The sequence below is a fragment of the Melanostigma gelatinosum genome (assembly GCF_949748355.1).
Source record: "Melanostigma gelatinosum genome assembly, chromosome: 8".
Classification (NCBI taxonomy): Eukaryota; Metazoa; Chordata; class Actinopteri; order Perciformes; family Zoarcidae; genus Melanostigma; species Melanostigma gelatinosum.
Genome location: NC_136641.1, coordinates 11,351,839 through 11,371,536, shown reverse-complemented (window position 1 = coordinate 11,371,536; position 19,698 = coordinate 11,351,839). Strand labels below are relative to the sequence as shown.

The 19,698-nt window shown below is 43.9% G+C and overlaps 1 protein-coding gene across 1 annotated transcript in view; it reads left to right on the top strand.

Moving 5' to 3' along the window:
- Positions 1 to 312: 312 nt before the first annotated feature.
- Positions 313 to 19,698, top strand: part of espn (espin) — a gene marked incomplete at both ends in the record, with an annotated part of 36,272 nt that continues 16,886 nt past the window's right edge. Inside the window, 8 exons of the mRNA XM_079272837.1 lie at positions 313 to 612; positions 5,039 to 5,232; positions 10,424 to 10,610; positions 10,996 to 11,178; positions 12,366 to 12,497; positions 13,457 to 13,715; positions 14,198 to 14,496; positions 18,246 to 18,404. Coding sequence (XP_079128963.1) covers positions 313 to 612; positions 5,039 to 5,232; positions 10,424 to 10,610; positions 10,996 to 11,178; positions 12,366 to 12,497; positions 13,457 to 13,715; positions 14,198 to 14,496; positions 18,246 to 18,404 — 1,713 coding nt within the window. The remainder of the gene's footprint in view (positions 613 to 5,038; positions 5,233 to 10,423; positions 10,611 to 10,995; positions 11,179 to 12,365; positions 12,498 to 13,456; positions 13,716 to 14,197; positions 14,497 to 18,245; positions 18,405 to 19,698) is intronic.

The following is a 19,698-nucleotide window of genomic DNA, read 5'->3' as shown; positions in this document are numbered from 1 at the left end:
CCACTTCGTCGATCAAAACATAGAAAGCAGGTCAGTTTGTCGCTCAGATAAATAACAGTGGACTGAGTTGTATTTCAACATGTAAAATATATCGCGTATTTAAATGTGTATGAACGGAAACTGTCATCGCCTTTGATCATTTGGCTCTGCGATGAGGTGGAGCGGCTACTGAGTTTCCCCACAAAACCAACCGGGTGACTGACATGATCTGAAACTTTGTAAATGCAATGCCAACCCCCATCAGCGCGGTGAACTGATCGGGCTCAACGCAGGCCACTAAAGGAAGGAGTCGTCCGATCTGCAGGAGCAGCGATGGTCGTGGAGGGGGACATAACGCTGCTCGCCGCAAGGCAAGGGGACGTGCAGACTCTGAAATTGCAATTAGCACAAAAAGCGCTCACCAGCGACGTCGCGGACGTGCTGGGGGCTTCACCGGTCCACCACGCCGCCCGAGCAGGGAAACTAACCTGCCTGCGCTTCCTGGTGGAGGAGGCAGGGCTGGCGGGTAACTGCCTGGCGAACAACGGGGCAAGCCCGGCGCATGACGCGGCAGCCACCGGCAACCTGGCCTGCTTACAGTGGCTGCTGACCCAGGGTGGATGTCGGCCAGAGGTGAGTGGTCTTAAGCCTTAGTTGTACACGATGAAGGGCATCGGACTGTAGCTTATGAATTCAGTTTTTTCTTTTTGTGTTGCTGTTCAAAACAGCCACTTCCACAGATGGTCAGTTGACCACAGTGCCAATAAATTGTTTTTTAAATCTAATCATGACACCATTTATTCGTTGTCCACAAGGTTCTGCACCATCGTTTTATATACTGAGTGGTGATCTGTAGTTTGTTTGTAACAATACCACAAACAAACAAAAAAGAAACTATCCATCTTTTGTTGCTGTTTGTTTAAATCCACTCTGCTGCACTGTCTCTTGTTCCCATGATGAAGTATGCAAAACTGGATTTGCAAAAGTAATTTTTACAAAGCATACACGCACAAAAGTGCACACATACAAATACATAATGACGTTGATATGATGAACGATGGTGTAGTTTGATACAATAGCGGGCAAGATGTTTGGTAAGGAGTCTATCAAACCTTATAACCTTATCACCTCCATGTCTCTGCTGCTAGCAAGAAGCAAAGTATTCACATCAGGGGATGCAGCAGACACTTTGAAGGAGTCAGTAAAAGCTGTAATGGTGTTCTCTGACGTAAACCCTCGTGTACCACTAAGTTTATGTGTGCATACCTGTAGCCATTGTACCTCTGTTATTGTAGTATTTTTCTATAATACGTTGTTTATCTTTAGTAACACAATATAATTCTTAATTTTCTACGCCTGCTTACACTATGCAAGGTATCCCAGCACTAATAATACTGTCTAATATGTGATTCTTAATTTGAAATGCAGCAATAAGAGCTCGAACATCTATTTACTGTCTCCATTACTTTCGCTGCCTGGCTGACTGCAGAGAAGCCACCAACTAACTGAGGAGATACCGGGCTGACATTTAGTAAAACCTATCAATTACCACTTGCAATGCAATCTTGATGGGTTATCATCAATGCCAGCTTTTACTTTTCACCATTGTGTCTTTTGCTGTGCGTTGCACTCTGATCCTGATTTTATCTGATGCTAATGATGGTCACTTGAGGCACTCCGCTGCCTTCTTTGGTGATAAGATGACTCAAGTGTTCATAGCACATCACAGAGTGCAAATACAATATTGTAGGGAACGACCGAATTCACGGTTTCACCGAATTCATTCGGTTTGAGTTCTTGAGGATGCCGTTTGGCCTTAAAAATGCAGCGCAGACGTTCCAGCGTCTAATGGACACGGTGCTGAGGGACCTGCCTTTCCTGTTCGTCTACCTGGATGACATCCTGGTGGCCAGTTCATCAAGAGCGGAGCATAGGTCTCACCTCCGGACTATATTTGAGCGACTCAGCCAGCACGGGTTGATAATCAACCCGGCAAAGTGCCAGTTTGGGTTGACCACCATTGACTTTCTGGGACACCGCATCACAAAGGATGGGGTGCTTCCCCTCCCGGCAAAGGTGGAGGCAGTGACTAACTTTACACGCCCACTCACGGTGAGGGCCCTGCAGGAGTTTTTAGGCATGGTGAACTTTTACCATCGCTTTATTCCCCGAGCAGCGCAAGTGATGCGGCCCCTGTACGAAGCCCTGAAATGCAAGGCCATCAAACAGCTGGTGGACTGGACTGAAGAGAGGGAACTTGCGTTTGTTGATCCGAAAACAGCTCTGGCAAACGCAACAATGCTGGCAGACCCGTCACCTAAGGCTCCGATTGCCATCACCACGGATGCTTCGGACTATGCGGTGTGCACGAGCAGTGGGTGAAAGGGGCGTGGCAACCGCTGGCTTTCTTCAGTCGACAGTTGCGGCCTAATGAGCAGAAATACAGCACGTTCGATCGGGAGCTCCTCGGCCTCTTTCTGGCCATTCGGCATTTCCGGTTCCTGTTGGAGGCTCGGCCGTTCACTGCGTTTGTGGATCACAAGCCACTGACGTTTGCCATGAGTAAGAGCACCGAACCATGGTCTGCGCGCCAGCAGCGCCAGCTCTCCTTCATATCAGAGTTTACCACGGATCTACAGCATGTAGCAGGCAAGGAAAACCTGGTCGCAGACTGTCTCTCCAGGGCTGTCACAGGGGCTGTCCAGTTAGGCTTGGACTATAACAAGATGGCAGAGGATCAAGTTACAGACCCGGGCGTCCAGGAGTTGAGGACGGCAGTTACGGGACTGCGGTTGGAGGAGGTCCCATTTGGCGAAACTGGCATTACGCTCCTGTGTGACGTCTCCACATGCCAGCCACGGCCGGTTGTTCCCGATGAATGGAGACAGCAGGTTTTTGATGCTATTCATGGACTGTCACACCCCGGCAAGAGGGCGTCGCAGAAGTTGGTCTCAGCAAAGTTCGTCTGGCATGGGCTGAAGAAGGATATACGGAAGTGGGCCGGGACTTGTGTGGTGTGCCAGCGCTCCAAGGTGCACCGTCACATAAAGACTCCTTTAGCACAGTTTTCGGTTCCAGAAAGGAGGTTCGATCACGTAAATGTGGACTTGGTAAGACCTTTGCCCCCATCCCGTGGTTTCACACATCTCCTCACGATGGTAGACCGAACCACTCGTTGGCCAGAAGCTATCCCGTTGTCATCAACGACGTCGGATGAGGTGGCTCAGGCGTTTATTCAGGCTTGGGTCGCCAGGTTCGGAGCCCCAGCTAACCGAGGCCCACAGTTTACATCAGAGCTGTGGAATGCAGTGGCAGGAAGCCGAGGGGTGAAGCTCCATCGCACTACCGCCTACCACCCGCAGGCTAATTGATTATGCGAGCAGTTCCACCAGTCAATGAAAGCTGCTCTCCGTGCCAGCCTCAAAGACAGCAGTTGGGTGGACAGGCTTCCGTGGGTCATGTTGGGGCTTAGGACAGCCCCCAAAGACGATCTGCAAGCTTAATCGGCTGAGCTGGTTCATGGACAGCCACTGCGGGTCCCGGGGGAGTTTATCCCCAAAGTCACAGACCCTTGGTCTGCAACCCAGCAGCGGGAAATGCTCCTGGAAAAAGCCAGGCTGTTCAAACCAGTGCCCACGTCGCAGCACGGCTTTCCACAGTCATACGTCCCGTCCAGCCTCAGGTCAGCGGAGTATGTGTTCGTTCGCCAGGACGGCCACCGTGGACCCTTTCAACCCCCCTACGTGGGGCCGTTTCGGGTGCTGGAGACCGGAGACAAAACCTGCAAGGTCGACATGGGCGGCAAGCTGGAATACGTGTCGGTTGACCGCCTTAAACCAGCACATCTGGACCTGGACCAACCGGTACGGTTGGCTGAACCCCCACGGCGGGGGCGGCCTCGGGCCCTCCCACCTCAGCACGACAAGACCCGGAGGGGGCCTTCAACGGTGGTCCTGCCTCCGGCCCCAGAGACACGGAGTCGGGCTGGTCGGTTGATCCAGGCCCCGAGACATTAATGGTTGGGACTAATCTCGGGAGTTTGTGAATTCTGGGGGGGCGCATGTAGGGAACGACCGAATTCACGGGGCCCCTTTAAGGAAAGGGGCGTAACCCTGGTGACAGGGGGGGTTAAAGGGTGGCAGGAATTGAATGGATGTTTGTTTGTATGGATGGAAATAAATGGCCACATGGTGCAGCCAAAGGGAATACTCGCCTCCTTGTTTCCTACAATATAATTTTTTTCTGTTGGCTATTGGTCCATCTCTTCACAGAAACAATAAAAGTATTTTACAGATAAACATGTTTTTTTAAAGAAGATGGAAGACAGATCTGCATGGTTGTTGAGCCAGGGTTGGATGAGAAAGTTGAAAAAGCTATGATCTTGTGTCCTTTAGACAATTAGAAATGTTAGATGACCACTTTAGTCTTGACAGGTATTTGGCTTTGGATCTTTCAGATTCTCTTATTTTTTTGGCTCTGAAGATTTGAAGGTTGCGTGCAATTGTAGGTCTATGCTTATAAATACAGCGTTATAGTAAGCTGAAGTTTTCTCATGAAGACTGTAGTGTGTTGAATATTTTCACAAACAAGGTAAGCGTTTATACGCGGGCTGAGCAAGGACTTATTTCCTTGCTCAAAACATGCCTGCTACTAAATCACAGCATGACGAGCTTTGAGGATTGAACTAAAGTAAGCAGCAGAATCATTCAAGATGACTGTATATCAACAATACACAAAACTTCAACTTCTATCAACATTTTCTATGACCTGTTTATCCCACACAGCGCAGGGGATTCTGTGATTGATTCCCTTTCTCCTAATTTCAACAGGAACCACCAAATTATAGTAGCAACACATAGTAATATAGAAATTATATTTGTCCTAAAATGGATTGTGATGGAACGGCACCAGTCTCTCATACAGGTTGGCCGTTAACTGTTGCTCTGGGTAAATATATGAAATTATTTTGATTCTTAACTTTTATTGAAATAAAATTTATTGGACATTTTATTTCAAAGCCTCATATTTCAGCTCTATTCCTCTTTTGTTTGATTGACAGGACCGGGACAGTTCTGGTGCCACCATTCTCCACCTCGCATCCCGCTTCAGTCACCATGAGATCACTGACTGGCTGCTGAAGAGTGGCGAGGTGGACCCCGGGGCCTCCACCGATACAGGCGCCGTACCTGTTCACTATGCTGCTGCCAAGGGAGACCTGCCCTCTCTCCGACTGCTGCTAGGGCACAGCCCAAAGTAAGAGCAATGTGGTTTTGTCTTTGGTGCGGTCTGTGAGCTTCGTTCACTGTCTTCAAAATCTGATCCGTCAGTGTGATTTATATTTATAAAGCTAAACTCTTGTACCTAATCCACCACTCATCTCTTTTTTCTCTCTGTCTTTCACCTGATACATCCAGAATAATTTCCATAATGTTGACACAAGTCTGTATGAGAGCCTTGTCAACAATCAAATGATCAACAATCATAGAACATCAGAAAAAATAAACCCATAAATATTTGATTTCACTATAATGCAAGACAACGGCAAATTCTCACATTTGAGAACCTTAACCGTCAAATGATTAAGTAGTTTTTCAAGCAAAAATTACTTCACGATTAGTGTGATTGATGAGTGAAAATAGTTGCAGATTAATTCCCTATTGATTGACTAATTGCTGGCGCTTCAGTAAGAAGTGTCAGTGTGTGCTTGTGTGATTACGCCTTGATGAATATTATCCCTTATCAGTTCAGTGTCAGACCCACCAGTGCCCTGCAGAGATAACACCTTCCTGTGTGGACCGGTATACAACTAGCCGGACACGGGTGAGGTATTGTCCTTTCTGAGAAGCAGCACTGAGCACAAACCGACACCACAGACTCTTTCTAAGCAGCACTGAGGTTGTTTGAAGGACATTAGTAAAACCATATCGAGCAAGAAAAGGAACATTAAAAAAGCTACGCTGTCAGATTCAGTACACACCTCTGGGCCACCAGTTGAGATATGAGATTATATATATGATATGCAGCATTGGCATTGTGAACTGCTATTTTGATGTATAGTGTCGTACCATCAGATCACCGTGAACGTCTCTTGTCAAAAGTATTCACAGGGATTTGAGTCTCACATTGCCAAGTAGGGGAGTGGAGTAATTATCTGTTAATTAGGGCCACACTAACAGTTGTGGAGTAAACACTGTGAGGGGAGGTGTTAGCTGTTCTTCCTCTACACAAACAGTTCTACATATTTTAACAAAGGCTCCATAGTATGACACTTAATCTGTCTTTCTTTCTTTCAATAGGTAGCTCAGGGGCGTCTCAGTATGGCTGTTTGAGTGGTAAACAATTAATGCTTTTTAAACTTAAATTTGTCATTTCTTTTTTAGTGATATTAAAGTGAATTCAGTACACAACCAGGTCTGTGTGGGTAACATTAAGTAGGTAAGACTGTTGGCCTTGTTTGGTTTTCAGTTTAGCATTATTAATAGCAACACCTGTCTGGTTATAAAGCAATAAAAAAGGAAAATACGGAGATAACCGTTGAGTTGATGGATGTTCTTTTTGCTGGTGTCTACTTCAGCCATCGACAATGACCACGAAATACAAAAGGTAAATAATTTACGCCTTGCTCTTTAAGCTAAGCAGCCTTGTCAGTAGAATTGCTTTGACTCTGATGACCTGAGCCGGATGAGCAGCTTGTCCAGGCACTTACCTCTGCCCCTACAATATAGTGTGGTCGCAACCCACACAGGTGCGTACAGCTGCTGAAAATTTAATGTTCCTCAGGGACCTGGTGGCTCCCCGATAGCTGGTCGCCATTCACTCTTCTCCGCCACCGCTCGCACTGTTTACCACCGTCTCCTGGCGACACACTGTTGCGTCAGCCGGCGATAAGATAATGAGGGAAACAAAACCATTTGAATAGACGGGCTTCTCAGGGCATTGTTCAGAATTGAGCTTTGCAAAAAAGAGATAGCATTCTTGTTTTAAGGTTTATTGCAAGCTGCAAATTTATATTGCCGACTTTTTTACGTCAGTTTGTTCTGCCTGAAAAATCACAAAGACACCATGACCCCCTCAATTACACCACCAGTTTAGTAACCAGCAGCCTGTTGACGGTACATGAGTGTTGCTGCACAGAGGTAATGGTACACACACTAACAGGTGGTAAATAAGCAACACCGACTACAATTTGAGTCTTTTGCAGCATTACACCAAATCAATAATTTAAAGTTCTATTTCTATTTCAAGACCTCATACGACCACATCGGCTTTGACCAATATAGACTTTTGAAAGCTGGTGGGCTGGTTTGAGGATCAAGGCTTGGTACCAATATATTTGTATTTAACATCTATATCCTTATCCAATCTGGCCTTTTCATGATAATGCAAGGATCAACAACATTTACAGCAACTACAAAACTCCCACTATCACATCGATTCATTGGTTGGGTAAACACAATGTGATCAAAGGTCAGCTTGTTGTTCTATAAAGTCTATAAAGTCTACATTTTATTTGGACACAAGGAGGATTCCCAGGAAAACTTTTTAAATTCTTATTTAGTCTTTTATTACTTCTCTTGTTTACAGAACAGCTGCTGACACAGGAATATGGACTGTGTGACTCAAATGGATCATATAGTCCAGTATTGAATTAATTAGCATTCATTTCCTCACCTTCAAAGTAAAAGCCTTGTCCCAAAATGAGGCACTTCGTCCTGTATCCAAGTATCTGATGTAGTAGCAAGGCGAAACCCAAATTCAAGAAAAGACCGTATTAATAAAGATGACAACATAAAGTGATTAGGATGGCTATTAAACACTATGTGTATTTTCTAAGGTCATTTGTGTTTGTAAGTTCAGAAGAAATTTAGTATGAGCCTCTAAAGTCAGTGTGTATCCATGTAGGAGGTCACAAAAGAGGTTCAATTAGGTGTTCAACATTAAGTTTAGACATGAAAAGTAAGGGGTTAAAAGGTGAGTGGTGTTTTTCACTTCGCGAGCACTAATATTCTTAACTTCATGGTACACGTTGGATAAAACAAACTTTCTGTCCTCTTTTACAACAAGAGATTTAATCTGAGGGAATGCAATGTAACGTGCCATTTTGAGATCCTTTCCGGCAAAGGCCCCACAGTATTACAACTGTACACTTTGTGAGAGTATTGTTATCAAGTTACAACCTTGTGCAACTCTTAAAGTCAAGTATGACATGCTCCTTTACAGGTTTAAAAACACACTAGATAAACTGGCGATCTGCATGTTGTCTGCTGTGCCTACGTGTTTGTCCGTGTCTTAATTTTGTTTTCTTACTTCTTGAGCTCTAGTCAACAGTTGTAGCCTCTAAAATAAGATCTGGATAAAGAGCCGTGCATTGTGTAAATCAGTAAATTGCTATAATGGAATATATTAGGTCCTTAAAAATGTCATACACAATAAACTTTGGTCACACGTCTGAATAAAGTGCATAAATTCTCCCACAACATTATTCATTATTTAGAAAGGAAAAGCCAGTGAGAAGGTAACAAGCCTCTGTCAGGCAAGAAGACCATTAGTGTGACATCACTTACTCTGCTAGTAATGAAGATAACCTTGGTCTTTGTTACCCTGTACATGGGGGGGGAAGGGAGGGGACATTGTATAGACAATTACTGGGGTAAACTCATCGGAGCAGAACTGAAAATATATCAAATGTCCACTACTTTAAAGTGTGTTTTTTTTCTGCTTCCAGTGACTGGCGGCGTAGCTCCCCTTGTGCCACTTGCTAGCTCTGTCGTCACACAAGGCTAACCTCTTTCTTCGCTCTTTGAAATCTACACCCGTCTTCAAAAAGCACCTCTTTAGTGGATTGTTGAAGCCTCTTGACTTTGGAGAGTTGTGACAAAAGGCAAAGTGCTTTCGTAGGATCGCACCCGTTTTGCCTCAAAAACACTCAACTTTGTCCCTCTCACAGCATTTGTGGTTCGGATTAATGACAAATATAAGTTTCTCTGCTATACAGACCCCAGTGAGCAGGTGAACACTTTGGTTACACTTATCAATAATTTACCTGTCTGCCCACTTCCTCATGACAGAACCATTCTTATTTTGAGATATTGAAAGTGTGCTTGTTTTTCTTTGGAACTTCCATCATCCAGACTTCCATTGTTTATTCTAACATTTTCCTGAAAGACAAGCCTGTGTCTAAAACATAATCGTCTTACCAGATTAATTTGGGATACCAACAACTTCCACAGAAGATGTTATTTTAAGAATTTGTATCTCTTTTCCGGCTCAGAATAAGACCTGAATAATCATGAGCAGATACAACCTTGCATGTTAGGATTAGGACCAGAACATGATGTCATCCACGTCATTTTAATACAGGCTCTCTAGTCACCGGACTTAAGTTGAGCTGACTTTTAGCCTTGAAGGGAAAGTTTGGCAGGGTCATGTCCACTTAAACCCTACCTCTCCTTTTCCTCAGCCTTCTCTGCCCCTCTTCACTACTCGGTCTGCCTTGGCCCCTGGCAACCCTTCCTGAAGCTGCCTTCAGAGATTTGTAGGGCGCATAACATAGTGCAGACATTTTGCAGAGGCAAAGCACCGATTTAATTCAATGTTATTACAATGGTTGCACTTTAAAAAAGGTCAGCGGCAACCGAGGTCAAAGTTGAAATTATTTTAAATTTGAGGGGCTCCGTGGCAATTTCAACACCAAGGGTAGTGCTTCCGCCTCCCCATAGGAAAACTTGACAGTGCAGAGCGGTTCATATGTGGGCAGCTTTAAGCACAAAGCAAGTCGGGCAAAGCCAGTGGAGTGACAATCCTCTTAGGAGACTCATTGCTCATTTGTCAGTGTCCAAATAAAGCTCGCCCTTATGAGATTTAGATTTAGTGGGGAAGCGCTCATTCACTCCAAAAACTCCCACTGTGACTGAAAAGATCTGGAACAAGGGGGCTTTTACTCGGGAGGCGGGGCTTAGGGCCTTTGGAGAAATAGGAGAGCGGGATTTGGCTCAGCGTCACTGCTGTCTGCTCTCGAAATAGCCGTAGGTTGACATTGCAAATGGATGTTTACAATGTCAGTTACCTGCTGCCTTCAAATAATCCCACATCCAAACCTTCAGATGAGTGTGTTTCATCATACAGCTGAAAGGGAACTGAGGGTGTGGACATGAAATTAATAAAAACCTTCATTCATTCAGTAACGTTTGTACCGAGATAGTACAAATCTGAATATCACAAATGCAATTCCAGTGAGTTGTCTTTAAAATCCACAATTGGAAGTATCTATTTCTGGGCGTCAGTAGATTCTATGGATGCAGACTTGTATGTCAGTAACAGGTGAACAAGTAACTCTTCTGTCCAACTGTTTAGGTTTCAGTGACGAAGGAATCGCAGGCTTCCATTATAGATATGTGGTATCCACGTGTCTCTCTGTTTACTTTACTGTGTAATTTCCTCACAGCGTTGTCAACTACCAAACTAAGAACGGTGCCACTCCGCTCTACCTGGCATGCCAGGAGGGTCATCTGGAGGTTGTCCAATACCTGGTCAAGGACTGTGGGGCAGATCCGAGCATCGGAGCCAATGACGGGATGACACCTCTGCACGCTGCTGCCCAGATGGGCCACAACACCGTCATTGTCTGGCTGGTATGTTGGGATGTCAGTACACTATGGATCATATCTTGTAAACAAATAGAGCATATTTATTTATTCCTTGGTCCACATGCCAATCTGGTTACATCCGCTTAAATGTAAATTAAGAACTCACAGATGTCTATGATAAGGCAAATGAATGTTGGATTATTAGTTTGTTTTAATATTGTTGAGCTCTCCAATTCTCCAATGTATTTCATAACCAAAATGACTCTTTAAAAACACCAGAAGAACTTTGTTGCATCATGACCAGGTTTTTATTATGCAAAGACAAAGTGGTCTTTAACTTTGTCCTCAGAAGCAGTTTTTATTCATTTGCACAGAAAATGTTTCAAACGATGACTTTAACTTGTTTTAAGTTCTGTCCTCCCTCCTGTAGATGAATTTCACAGAGATCAGCCTGACGGGCAGGGACAGTGACGGGGCCACGGCCATGCACTTTGCAGCCAGTCGGGGTCACGCAAAGGTGCTCAGCTGGCTGCTGCTGCACGGCGGAGAGATCGTCACTGACAATTGGGGAGGAACCCCACTTCATGACGCTGCAGAGAACGGTGAACTGGAGGTGTGTGTTTGTGTCGTTTTCCTTTTTACTTCTCTAGTGCTCAAGTCAGACTGGAACAAAAAGTGAAATAGAATACAGGCGCATAAACCTCTTCCTTTTGAATTTGTATTGCCATAGACAGTGAAAACAGCTGGCATGCTCATATTAGAATGTAAATGCCTTCTAAATAAAGATTTGGTGTTTAATGTGTACATTAACGTACAAGACGGAGTGACTTTGTGCAGAATGTTGGCTGTACTGATACTTTTGAACATTAATGGCAATACGAGCAGTAGCAGAGATGATCAGTTTTGTTGGAGCATTATGAATATTCACATAACCACGCTGAGTTTCACGCTCAACCATCTGTTTTGAATAAATGGCCTCTAGTTTATGGCTCTACCAATACTCTGACCTTCTACTTTGACTGATGTTTTGTTGTATCCAATTCTGGTCAGTCAGCTGTTTCAGCACAAGGTTGATGTTTTTAGACACATTTGTATGTTATGTCTGTCATGTGCACTGCATGGAAAGGGTTTGAAATTGAACTCAAAAGGAAACTGACCCCCAAGCCTGGTTTACAGGGTGCCAGCCCAAGTTTTGAAGAGGAGAGAACACAAGAAAATACGGAAAAGCAAAGCGGCTTAATCTGGCACTTGACAGGGAGGGTTGTAAACAGATGCTTTATACAGTTAAAGTTCAGCAGAAATGCTTCGTATTAAAGAGGAAGGTCTCCCCCAGTAATATTCTGCTTTTAGGAAGGATATTTAATTTATATTAATTTAGTTAGCTATTACAGTAATTTATGATGATTGAGATTGTTGGTGACCAATCAGGTAATATTTTGCATCCTCCTAGCGAGGGTCTCATAAATAATTCAAATATAGTTGTGGATATTTTAAAAGTTTGAATCATTACAATAGTGTAAATATAATAACAAACGAATGCATTTCAAAATAAGCACATTTATCTCTTTTATACTGCACTACAGTGGTGATTTCTTTCTTCTCTATAGTAGCGTAAATTAGCAAAAACTAGAATTTCTGTCAACGCTGATATTGATACTTTCCACTTTTTAAAGTTTCTGCAGAACAAATCATCTCCCAGTTTTTTGTGTAAATGAGATTTATTTGAACTGATTGATGCTGATTTACTTACTCATATCTGACCTCTAGCACTCTCTCTGTCGCTCTCTCGTCACTCTCCAGTGCTGTCAGATCCTTGTGGTCAATGGGGTGGACCTGGGCATCAAGGACCTGGATGGTTTCGCAGGAGCAGATCTGGCTAAATACAACGGCCACTCCCAGTGTGCCAAGTATCTGCACACTGTGGAGAACATGGTAGGAGACGCAGTGTGCATCCTGACGAACTGTAACCTCCCTGTGGACAGGGCCACACCTAGAGGGCATTTATCAGTGAGGGTCAAAGTATTTTAATTTACATCAACTTTGAATCTTGTCGAAGAAACAACTCACAGGTCAGGTGGTTATTCTATTGATCAAATCATTGGATGTTCCTTAATTATATCTAAAAATATCAATGTTAACAAGATGATTAAAGAAATAAGAAAGAAAAATATTTTTACTTTGTCAAACCTGTAAAAAGTTATAGTCCTGTTCCATGACTATAATCTAAATTCTGCAAAAATATTCGTTAAACATTTGGTTTTACATATTCTAACGATAATTAATAATTCACATTCTAGCTTAGTTGGTCCCCCAGAGCCGAATGGAAAAGAAACAGCTGTCCCTGAGCCCACACGTCCCTTGACTGACATCAGTTTTTCTCTGCTAATTGCCAGAGCGATTACCACTTCTGTACAGTGGACTCCACGGCTTCAACCGCCTGATAACCCCAAGTGGCCAGAGGAAAAATAACTCCTCCGCACTGAACTCTCTTTGGTGTGTGGGAAACATATTCCCCCCCCTCTTGTACTCTTCCCATTAGGGACATTCAGCCAAGTCCTGCACTGTGGGAAAAGCAGAGGGCCCCAGAGCCTTTTAGATCAGCTGTGAGATGTTTCATTAGTGTGCATTCATTAAACACATAATGCTCTTCCCCTCATGTAAGTATTCAGGGACTGAGAGGTAGTGGGACAAATACTTAATTCATATTCACTAATTAATGAATGTCTTGTGTGATGACGCTGTACCTTTTTACATCTAAATCAATGAGTGATTACGTGAGAATTCATTTATGACTATTGTTTGTCCTACCATGGAAATCATGACCACATCTTGGGTAGTTTGGCAAAACCAATATAATGATACTTGTATTCACAAACTGCACCCTCTGACAGAGTGTGGAGCACCGTGTTTTGTCGCGGGACCCCTCGATGGACCTCGAGTACAAGCAGCCGGACTCGGGCCTCTCGTCCCCAAACACCACCATGCCCCCCCCCGTCAGCCAGGTGGCACACTTTGACATCGGTTCACCATCCAGCTCCCTGTCCAACTACGACTCAGCCAACTCCAGCCAGTCCAGCACTGGGGAGAAAAGGAGCAGCCTGACAATGTCACGGGGCCCGCCCACCCAGCTGAACACGGTCGCACACACAGGTCTGCAATGCATGCAGTTAAAATATGAAACGTTCTACACTAGCCTAATTCGACTAGAATTTGGCTAGAAACGTACGATCATATTTCATTTAGAATAATTACCAATGATGTCCCATTCTGTTTGAAATATCAAATGATGATGAGCTTAACGGTCAAACATATTTTCATCAGCTCATAATCAGAGTGGTACTGTAATGCCAGCTTTGTCGTCTTCAGTCATTTAGCCATAAATGCTCAACTGGTGTTCCATCAGAGCAATGGTGCAACCCTCAGCTATTTACTGAGGCAAAGCTGACATCGTGCAGCAGTTTACTTCCTGTTGGTTCATGTCACAGGTGCATGGTACACTGGTGCTGCACCCTAGTGGCAGTGTGCAGATTATTTGTTGGAAGGAGAGGTGGACCATCATAAGAGGAGCTCATGTTTCTCATTCATGTTTGAACGGTGTTTACTTCATGCTGCGTTTTACCCTTTTGTCACAGGTGCATCAGAGTCAGCCATTTCAGACATGCAGGCGTATATGGACATGCTAAACCCAGACATTGGCTCCGACGTGCCCAAAAAGAATGAGATACCCGCTGATACTGCCTCCAAGCCCCCCCCACCACCCCCACCACCACCACCAACCTTTCCACCCCCACCTCCCCCACAGTCTCCCCCGGCGCCTCCTCCACCCCCGACCTACCCGGCGCCACAGCCCCCTCGGGAGCCGACATCAGCGGAGTTCCTGAAGGTGAAAAGCAACTTGCGTCACGTGGAGAGCAGCACCAGCAAGACGGAGGTAAGGACAGAGGTGGTGAGCTCCTGCCCGAGCTCACATTTTAAACAGTTTGTAAGTCGAGCCTCAGGGCCGTGCACATATTTCCTCATCTAGAGTGAAATCTCCAAATGCAGAAACATGTTTTATTGGATCATTGTTTGTGCCTGTCCATCAAGTTTCACTGTGCAGATATTATCAGTTAGGTGTCACCCTCTGAGTTTGTGTAAAGACAAGCAGACAGTGTAGTAAAGCATAAATACCTCAAGCTTTGGGAAAAATGTTTTGCGGAGTCTGTGACATGATGAAATCCTAAAGAAGCAGAAGGACCGGTGTGTAAATTGCCAATAAGCTGCCATTTTCCCTTGTGTCTAATCAGTCGGGCGATTGCTGTTGTGTAACAGTGTGCCTACAAAGATGTTATTGTGTTAGCATGGCTAACGAGGCTAACAAAGATGCTCATTACCGTGGCACGCCTGACACACACAATGGTTGCTGTGATGGGCTTGATCTTAATTCCAGTAATTAATCTGGCTACAGATCACTCAAAAGTGTGTTTAAAAGGAGCGGCAATTTAAAATCGGCATCAACATTAGTTTCAGTGCCGTTTCTGGTATTTCGGTGCTGCTGTGAAGTACATTAAAAAACGGGTTGTGAAGTTATCCTGATTGAATTGTAATTGGGTTGGTCAGAGAACACTGTAATTACGACAAAGATAATCAATCTGAGAGATCACTTTCACCTCATGAAGCATTTATCTCCTGGTTGTTGCCATGACTTCCAGCAGGATGGTAGAACGATACGAGTCTCTGTTCAGTGGTATAAACAAGTCGCTTTAGTTTCAGACAAGCACGACGAATGTGAGACATGGTTTTTGCTAATTTTGCTTTTTTAAGTACAACAGAAGCAAAAGGCTTTTATCTTGTATATTAATTTTCAGTAACATCTTTAAATCGGCCTAATTTAAAGGATTTCAGTGATGTATCGTTTCATATGAAAGCAGAAGTATAGTACAAAGTCAAGGAGCTGTAAAAATCAATTGCTCAGAAAGAGGCTTTGTTTTTAGATCTGCAATGCAAAGTCGGCTGTTGTTGTTAGATGTTATAAAGTTCCCAGGTAGTGATATTGTCCCGTCTCCAGAGAGAGAGAGAGAGAGAGAGAGAGAGAGAGAGAGAGGCGACCCTCCCCCCCCTCTCCTCTCCTCTCTGTACCCAGGTGACCAGCCCGGGGCTCGCCCTCATTAACAATTAACAAAAGCCCAGTGCTCAGATCACATGCACTCATGCGTGCAAACACACAAACTCACACGATTAAGATCAGTGTCGACCATATACATTTAGAAAAACAATCTACCTTGGGCGCCATAGTAACAGGGAACAGTAACCTCATCCATGGACGGAGCCGATCAGAAGGACCAATCTCACGACAAGTAGACGTATTACAGCTCAGAGTGTAGACAAGTTGTTGTTCTTTCAACGTATTGTTGGATGGCGGTAAAGAACCTTCGCACGTTTTAGATTTTTACTGTCTGCTTTCTCTGCTGCTTCTCTCATCTTATTTGTCTGTATTTGCCTCGACTGGAGTCAAATGTTTCGTGAGACGCAGCCAAACAAATGACTGCTTTGCCTCTCCTTTTTGTTTTTTTAATTCTTTTGACCTGCTGCTCCATAAGAGGCACTGTGACGGGGTTGGGAGTGTTTGGTCTGCGGGCTGCTGGTGGTGACATCATTGCTCCTGCTGTGGATGACCCGATAGGTTATTGATGAGGCCTGTCGGTAAAGTGAGAGGGCAGGTAGAGTGGCAGGCGTAGCACTGAGCAGAGCGGAGGTGACACTCTGGATTTGGTGACAGCTACTCTCTGTGCTCTGTTTGTGGATGAGGCTCAGTCCAGACAGGAGCAGAGCTGCAGGAGAGGATTGTTAACTCTACGGTAAGGTGTTCAGGGGAGGAAGAGAGCTTGGGTTTTTTTTTTACCAGTTTGGGCTACTGATGCTGGCAAAGACGGAACAAATTGCTTTGTGTATTTTAGATAATTGAAAGGTTGTGGAGCGGTTTGAGCTGCCGTTTGGCTCAACAATGAATGTGTTGCATCTTGTCATGTTCTGATTGTCTACTTTTCTTGGAGTGCAAGTCACTTTTTACTCATTTTAAAATGGTACAGTCGTCCTGTGTGGGACCTTTCGTTATTTGAGAGTTTTGCAAAACCACATGCAGATGTGCTGAACCATTTCAAACCGCAACAGGGCTAAAAAAAACAACAACCTTTGATAATGCATTAGACTGTAAAAACAAATACATAACAATCACTTTATGCTGACAGACAGATCCGTATAATGGGAAGAAAGGAGGCGTTTGTACGTCTGTGAGGGAGGGAGGCAGCTACAATGCTTTGTACATTTGCTTTTGTTGGCCCACCTCCCCCGACGAGTGCTCAGGGACCAAGTCTTTGACAGCAGACATGAGTCAACAACACTAAATAAGCTTAAGAGGAGTTAAAACGTGACGCCTCAATGGAGGAGAGGTCAGAGGTCAGCTGTCGTTTATTTCCCTGGACTTGAAAGGCAAGGCGACTATACATTTTGCTATGATGACTATGGCATGCTTGTAGTTGACTGCTTTCAATGTTAATTCTTAAAAAAAAATATATGATTTCACATTGACACACCTTTTTGTGACACACTGTTGGAAAGAAGTAATGCCACGGAAGAGACTTCATTTTAAGTTTTTTGAGGCAAATACTTGATGCAAATGAGATACATTTTTCACCAGGAAAATGTACCCACAGATTGACCTGAAGGACTTTTCATGTTATTCATTACAGCTGCTCAGCATGCAAGGTGAGCTTATCTACTGCTAATATCTGGTTATTATATTCTAATAGCAGCATACAGTGAAAGCTCTCAGATTTACAGGACTTTGCTGTCCAATCTTTCCAGGTACAGCTGCCTGAGATAGATGTCAGAAGGAAAGTGAGAGTGCTCAACTCAAAGGGCCGAGTTAGTGACCTCTGACCCTTCTCTGTGTACAGAAGGGTCTCTCTTACACTGGTTCAAAAGCTGCACGTGAACTCGTATGTTGTGTGGCACAGCAGTCTTTACGTGAAACAATGTTCCACAAGAACGGAACTAAAGCCTTGTTATGTTCCTCAAATCAGGCTGCTTTGGTCACACGAGAGAGCTAATCTCAGAACAAAAGCTGCTGTGTGTCTTCCAGTGTGTTGGCCCACAAATGACAAAAGTATTAAAACTATTATTTTAGAACCATAACTGTCATCAAGTTTGAATTATTTTACTTTATTCTCTTTTTTTATATAAATGAATACCAATTGTATATATTTATATTTCCTTAAACTTATTACCCTTGCTTTGTGCTCCATTTAATAATTACTGATTTATACATTTGTCTTGATTATTATTTTTTTTTAAGGTGATGTTTTATCCGACCAAAACCCAAATATATTCAGTTTACTATCCCATAACATAAATAATTGAAATTGTTACATTAAAGAAGCTTGATTCGGGAAATGTTTGGTTCATTTGGTCAAAGCAGTCAACAATTTCATTCAAAAGACAAATCGATTAATGAACTAATCATTTCATAAGGTGCTAAAAACAAAAATGGCAATGTGTAATTCCTGTACTAAGTTTAATTTATCATACCTGGGCTAATAACAATTATATTCAGAAAAATATGCAAGTGGGGCCAATGAGCAGGTTAAACCAAAGCTATTTAAAGCTACTCATTTTTCTCATTCACATTTTTATTTTAATCAGCTGACTCCTGGAGAAAGCCACGACAAACTGCGGCGTGTGGATTCAAACAGGAGGTCAAGGAGCTTCAGCAAGCAGCCCAGCACTGGGGACTACTACAGGGCCCTGGGCAGCGACTTAGCCGAGCCCCGAGGGAGCAAAAGCATGGCGCCCAACGAGGAGGTAAGCCGGCTCTCTGCTGTTTGTGACATAAAAAAGAAACATGTTGGTGCTGATGTAATACTGCCCGTCATCTGACATCGACTGGGAAATAATTTCTCAAATCTAGGTTCTCTCACAAACTTAATTGTCGTGTCCTTTAGATGTGGTGCCTCTGTGTTCATCAGGGAAGCAGCTCATTTTACACAACGTTTGATATTGCCATGTCATTTAGCATACATTGAGTAATGTTTGTCTTTTGCAGTATTCAAAACAATAGTATATTGGCTGTAACTCTCATGCAGACTGGTACAGGGTTTGTCAAAAGGTTCCTGTACTTTGCCCTGGTTGTACTGTTCGTACTGTGGGCTGCTTATAAAGTCCTCTTCAGGGTGCGGTTTAGCTGAGTGACGTTGGCATTATATTACCACAATGCACTATTTGCCTGTGCATTTTGCCACTCAGCCTTGTTTTGTGTCCACCTGAGCTTTTGTTTGCAAGCTGATGCAAACGTCTCCCTCATTTCCATGGCCTCTTAAATCTCCACCCTGTTGTGTAACCTGTCCAAGACCGACAAAAGAACAAACTCAGAACAACCACACATCCATGACGGGCGTCAATACCACTGAATCACGTTTTTTAACTTTAAGATTTTCGATGGCCAAGAATCTGTTTAATGCATGTGGTTGTTTTAGTGACAGAAACAAATCATAAGTATATTACAAGCTATTTGTATGAATGAATGGAAGTTATTTTAACTTACAAACAACACTGAGTCTGTGAGATCACATTCAAATAAAAAGGTAAATTTAATCCTTCAGGTTTTGGGGAAAACATTCACATTTTTTCATTGATTTCCTGATCAACACAAAGGCGGTGATTTAAGGGCACCGTGTCAATTTTATTTAGAAATGCTACAGAATTGTAAAGTAAACGTTTTGACAAGGCTTCTAGTGACTAATGTAAGTGAAACAGAATCCTGGTCATAAAGCACCTGTTTGCTGCCACATACCTGCACAGGCAGCTGAATGAATAGAGTCTGTTAGAGTCGCATCAATGTCCCTGGAGAGGTGTTCTTATAATCTCAAGGGTATCAGTGGTGGGGGACCTCTGGATGATACGGAGTACGATCCACATTGAGCCAATTAAGGTCCCAGTGGGGCCTCTGCTGGTCTCTGAGGCACCCTAGCAGATGGACCGGCTAATCAACGGGAGCAACGGCACGTGCTGCCACGGCCCATCTGGACGCAGCCCCTCCCCACCAACTCTCTGGGGGGTTTAAAAAGTAAAGGGGGGGCAACAATGATGAGCACGCGTC